At 40.6% G+C, this 6014-nt stretch overlaps 1 protein-coding gene across 1 annotated transcript; it reads right to left on the bottom strand.

Annotated features, from left to right (window-relative positions):
* Window positions 1-201: 201 nt before the first annotated feature.
* Window positions 202-821, bottom strand: LOC109279353 (phosphatidylinositol 4,5-bisphosphate 5-phosphatase A-like). The gene is given in 2 exon segments (XM_019470971.1): window positions 202-761; window positions 764-821. Coding segments are annotated over 2 exon segments (618 nt in total).
* Between the last annotated feature and the right edge of the window lie 5193 nt (window positions 822-6014).

Genomic DNA, 6014 nt, shown 5'->3' with positions numbered 1-6014 from the left:
CCTCTCATGAACCCGTGCTGGCTGGGCCTGATCCCCTGGTTGTCCCGCACATGCCTTGTGAGTGCCCCTCAAGATGAACTGCTCCATAATCTTCCCCGGCACTGAGGTCAGGCTGACAGGCTTGTAGTTCCCTGTTTTTTGTTTTCTTTGGGGTTTTTTTTAATTTTATTTTATTAAAAAAAATAAATATATAGAGCTGGCTCACTGACAGGATGCCCCGGCTGGGCCGGCGCCTGCCCCACCAAGCCCAACACTGGGAGATTTGATCTTCCAGAGGATGCAGTCAGTCCAGGCAGGTTTTCACTTCTTGGCACTGCTGTCATACTTGTTGGTGCCCACATCGAACTTGAAGGTGGGTGGGAAGTTCAGGGGTTCCTCCTGAAAGCCGCTGAGGACAAGCCAGGTGCTCTTGGCAATGTTCAGCTGGTCCTTCTCCCAGAGCTGGCTCAGGCTGTTGCTGTCGATGACGTACTTCACAAAGCGGATGTCTAGGCTCTTGATGCGGAAGTTGAGGTCCCCAAACCAGAACACAAGGTCATGGTCCAGGATGCCGCTGGCCACACGCCCCTTGAACTGCTGCATATGCAGTATGGTGGGAAAGGCCTCCTTGTTCAGGAAGCAGACGATGTGGCCGAAGATGGAGAGACGAACACTCACCCCACCCTTTTTGCCCCAGTAGCCTCCCAGCCCCGTCCTCGTGCAGTCTGTCTGGACGTCCTGCAGGAAGGGGAGGTGGTAGTACTTGGCAAATACCAGTAGATCACACCTTGCATCCATACAGTGCTGACCAGGATGAAGTGGAAGGGGCTCAGCACATCCATGAAGAGCTCGCTCCACTGATCTATGAAGAGGGCATCCTTCAGGTGCTTGTGTATTTTATAGATATATACATTATAGATAACTACTCAAGAACTTGAATCAGGATCCTCTCCATCTCAGGTTCCCTCTCTAGTCAGTAGGAAGAGATAAGCACCTCTTTCCAATGATTCAATGCCCCTAAAGTCCGAGTTAATTTCTGATGGAGACTATTATTTTCCATTGACTACCGTATGACGTTATTCTCCAAGCACATGAAAAAAAGCGTGATGAATATGGGCTATAATATTCTTATCTGTCTCATCTCTCCTGCATGTAGCACTGTAGAATGAGATAAGTCACTATAAAATATGGATTAGAGATAATAAAAGTATTCATCACGGCTGCTTAAGGACACACTCTTCAACCCTCTCTGGACCATGAACAATAATGGTAAGCAAATAACTTGTCACAGGCAACATCGCACTTCCATTTAGCTATTCAAACGTGCGGTAGCACAGATGACTTCTTGTCATTGCCCGTAACATCACAGAATCTCCTGGAATTTGAGACATTTCTCCCTGGCAGGAGGAGGCCTCTCGGGCCTCCCGAGGATGGAAGTCCACCTTCTGTTCCCACGCCTGGCTGGCTGTCACTGTCGCTCCTTACAGATATTTCTCTAATCTCATCTCGAGGGCTGTCAAAGGTAGACACTGCACAGCTTCCACAGACAACCTTTCCTATTGCTTCTCTAGCCTCACTGTCAAGAGCTTTTCCTAATATGTAAAGTAAATTTTCCCTGTTGGATTTTAAAACCTTTCTGTCTTTTTCAGTATATCAGGACAATGAAAAATAAAGGTTATTACTTTCTTTGAAGACTGTGATCATGTCCTCCCTCACTATGCCTTTAGGCTGAGCAACATCCATTCAATCTTTTCTCCTAGGCGATGGTTTTTAGACCTCTGATTGCTGGCCTTCCCTCTGTTCTTGCTAATTCTCCCCTCTTTATCCTGAAAGGCAGCATGTAAACTGGACAATGTTCTTGCTGAGGCCCAAAGCAGAGCAGGTTTTGTAGTGATGACCTTCAATTATGCATCTCAGCATAATGTTTACCTCTATTATGGCAATGTCATATCACCGGCTATATTCATCTAATGATCCATGAAAAAGTCATGACTTTTTTTTTTTTCTGTTGTTCTGCTAGCCGAGCGAGAGATTTCCATCCTGTATTTTCACAATTGTTGGCTTTATATATTAAAAATTGTATTTGCTTCTATTGAGGAGAGTTCCTTTTTTGAGCTCTTATCTCAAATTCAAGTTAACTTTGAACTGTAATCATGTGCTGTAAAACATTTGCTGTCCCTCCTGTTCTGATGTCATCTACATATTTAACAAACATACTCATTAAGAAAAATATCGGATAGGACTAGACCCACATAAATAGGAAAACAGACACATTTCTCTACAATCTGAAGATGAGAAAATTAAGAAAAACAAACTCTGGAGTTTACTTTTCCCTTTCTACTCTTATTGGATTACTTTATAAGCTATGACCTTATTAATATTAATATATACAAAACCATTAGATGGCATTCAGTGCTATATGGCATAGTTTCCAGGATCTGCTGGACTAATAAAACCCTGATATGCACTGCGAGTGACTTCCTTCATGCAATTCTTTCAACTAGCTCTTAACACTCAGTATGTAAATTACGCTTGTTTATATTGCCAATTTACCTCCTATTTAAATCACACTGGAATTTGGCCTATTGAGTCTGTGTTAATCTGCCTGGCAGAATTTGGCCTACATGGGGCAGGAGGAGGGAGGAGGGATGAAGAGAGAAATAAAAATGAAGTAATCCTCAAACATTTTTACACATTAAAAAAATAAACTAAGATAAGCTATGTAAAAATGTTTCTTTAAATTTCTAATGTACGTTCCATTTTAAACACTTATTTCCAGAGGGTTAATTAGTGTATAATTCTTCCAGCAAGGGGAAAATAATTTCCTACTAAGCTTGAATTCGGCACAAACAATCTACATCACATTGTCATTACAACTGAACTTATTTATCTAATTTTATTTTATTTAAATATCAAGTGGATATTTTTAAGGTACAGGGGGAAAAAAAGGCATGAGGGATTGAAGGTTTCAGTTCATTTTTTATCCACTGTTTGTGCAGAAAAGTACAAGGACGTTAAAAATGTCAGCTCATACAGATGTTTAAGATGTTCAGTCTTGTTAAAAAAAATGTACTAAGTCGCTAATTCAGATAAGTTGCACTGGGTGGTATTTACTGTATGTATTGTAGGAAAAGCTGCTAACCATGCATATGCTCAAGGTTTTCATTTTTCTTCAAAGTTTTACTTTCAATCTCCATTTGTTCTTCTGTTCATCTGCTTCAGGCTTAGTTCTTTTCCAAAACTTATAAAATAATTTCCTTGTGCAAAAAGCAAGCCAACAGACAAATAAAGAAAAATATTTTGGTGATACTTGTCAGCTTATCAGCTACATTCTCTGGTAATTCCCTGTGAATTGGGCATGTTTCCTTCCCAGCACGGGACCTCCATGTTTGCATGTATTAGCTTTATAAATTGGTGGACCACATTTGAGCTGCCTCCTGCTCCAGCCCTTCCTCTTGACTGCCTGAAAATGCTTTTCATAAGGTCAGATCAGTCAGAAAAAAGGCTAGTATCTGTGCTTCTGCAGGGCTCGGACTAACTCAAGGGCAATGAGATATAGTGAAATACAGAGCAGTGAGAAATGGGAGAGATAAGAGAAAATTATTAAGGTGTTGGTTTGCAAACTGAGAGCACGCAAACAAACTAACATCACCTGGACCCAGGGGTGAAAACAGGAATCTCATGCATAGGGACCTGGAAGTGATTCCATTCTTCTCCCTCCTACCCACATTTGGATAGAGGAGTAAGAATTCCAACTCTGAAGCTGGTGATGAGATTAGAGGGAGGAAAATAAGCAGGTAAAGCAGAGGGGCACAGTTACCAGAAGAGAAGAGAAGTAAAATCCTGATGAAGATTATGGCAATTTTCTGGACAAAACTGCCACAAACAGTGGTGAGGAAGATGAAAATAAGACTAGTGGACAAATATAAAAGCAGACAAGCTGAAACCATAGGGATGGGGGCAATAGAGAACCTGTTTTAAGCAGGGGTGATTCCCTTCCAGAACTGACCAATAGCTGTGCATTCATCCTTTTTGAGGAAGAAATGAGGAAACTGTGAGTTTGATTTCTTTCAGGGATGAAAATAATCCCCTGTTTCATGACTAGTTACTCTATTAGTCCATATGAAGGCTGTCTGTAGTTTTAATGACTAAACTTGTCAGAATGACACAGGTGTCAATGCGGTACAGTGTAATTTAATTTGGGAAGCAAGGTTGGTTTTTTGTTTGCTTTGTATTATTTTTACTTCAGTAAATTTCATACAAAAGCAAATTAGAAGATCATTGAGCTTGCAAAGTTAAGCACTGCAAAATTAGGAAATGCTGGCATTTACTCCCTTCTCTATGACCCTATTTTAGCTGCTTTGTGTTGGACTGCATTAAGATTCCTCCAACTGCATGCTTGAAAAGACGATAGAAATAGGCATCAAGAAAGCTAGATATATCATCTTATACACATACACGCTCATACATACAAAACACAACTTGCCTTTCCTAAGCAAATCTACTCACCAAAACAAGTCCTTTGCTATCTTTGCAAGTCCTGTGTGACATAGACAATCCTGAGCTCAAAAGTTGATATGCAGCTTCTTTAGGTACAGGTGGTGACACTAGCTATAAAGTAAAACTGATCCAATACAACATTGTCTACTGGTTTGGGAGGTTGATACTGGAGTATCTGCAATGCGACTCTGATGTATTCTGAGTTGGTGTCAGCATACCAGGAGCTGCAGGAGTTCAACAAAGAGTAAACCTCAGTTCAGAAAAGGCTATCTATATCTTTTCTGCATGATGAATTCCCCCCCAGACTGGTTGGTGGGACACACTCAACACATAAATCAAACTCAGGTTCCACCTTAGTTTTTCAGCTCACCTTTAAAAAGAAAACAGGATATTATCTTACTTAGTCTAAGGCCACCTTAGCAATACAGGGGAAAGGAGAAAAAAAATATGAGGATATATGTTTTTTAATGAAAACTTGGTAACCTGCAAAAATAAGCTTTTTTATTCTTTAGAAAGATGCCAAAACTGCAGTATCCACAATTTTGGGGCAACTGAGGTTTTCAAGTGTCCCTTGTGATAAGAGCATCAGTGCAAGAACCAATACTCTAAATAAACAAAAACACAGACATGGGCATGTGGTTTATGCAGTTTAATATAGAGAGGGGTGGGGGAGCAGATAATAAAACTAAGCAGGACAACGGGCATATGAAAAGGGAAAATAACTCCAGTAGGCACCAGACTACTAATATCATAAGTAAGGGAAAGTTTCAGTGGAGAGAGGGAGTATAACATGAAAGCATTCACAGTAGTTGGTAAACCACAGTAGAAACCGCAAGAAAAAAAAATGTAAGGGTATTAAAGAGCTGGGAGACATTTCTATAAAAGCTCTTCTGAGTCCACTCTTTGTGACAAGCACCAAGGTTCACTACAGTTTCCAAACCTGGGCTGACTTAAGACTTCAACACAAGCAATCTGCCAGATAGCAGTTTTGATCTGACTATTTCTTATTCACACTCACTCAAAACTGAAATTCAAAGTGAATCTAGGAAAAAGAAAACAATGAGTGAGCTTTAACTGCAAAAAATAGATCTACATGTTTCTGCAAACAAGCTCCTCTGCTTTCTCTCGCTTTTTTTTTTTTAAAATCACACCTTTTCTAAAGAAATTGTCTGCCTTGTTATTTCTCTTTTGTTTCTTTTGGGGGAGGGTGCATATATTTACACATCTAAAAATGTGTACAATAATAATAAGATGCAGGCTCTGTAAAGGATTTTGTAATTGATCGGAAAAGAGTAGTAAGTCATTCTTTCTTCTAAAGACAACTGCCCCAACTGTCTCCTCCCGAAAGACTGGAGGAGGCTGTGTCTCCACTTTGCATACAAAAGCGTAACGGGTGAACACATTCAGGCTTCTCACCCACCCACCCACCCACAAAGCAAAGCAAACAGCAACATGGAGATACCTTGACTTCAGCAACCAGACCGTAAGTCCATCCCTTGCTAAAACCGTGCCAACATGCAGGAGGCGTAACCAAG

This window comes from Aptenodytes forsteri, unplaced genomic scaffold (assembly GCF_000699145.1).
Source record: "Aptenodytes forsteri isolate BGI_AS27 unplaced genomic scaffold, ASM69914v1 Scaffold266, whole genome shotgun sequence".
Lineage (NCBI taxonomy): Eukaryota > Metazoa > Chordata > Aves > Sphenisciformes > Spheniscidae > Aptenodytes > Aptenodytes forsteri.
The sequence above is the reverse complement of the archived record's forward strand: the minus strand, read 5'-3'. Positions and strand labels throughout refer to the sequence as shown.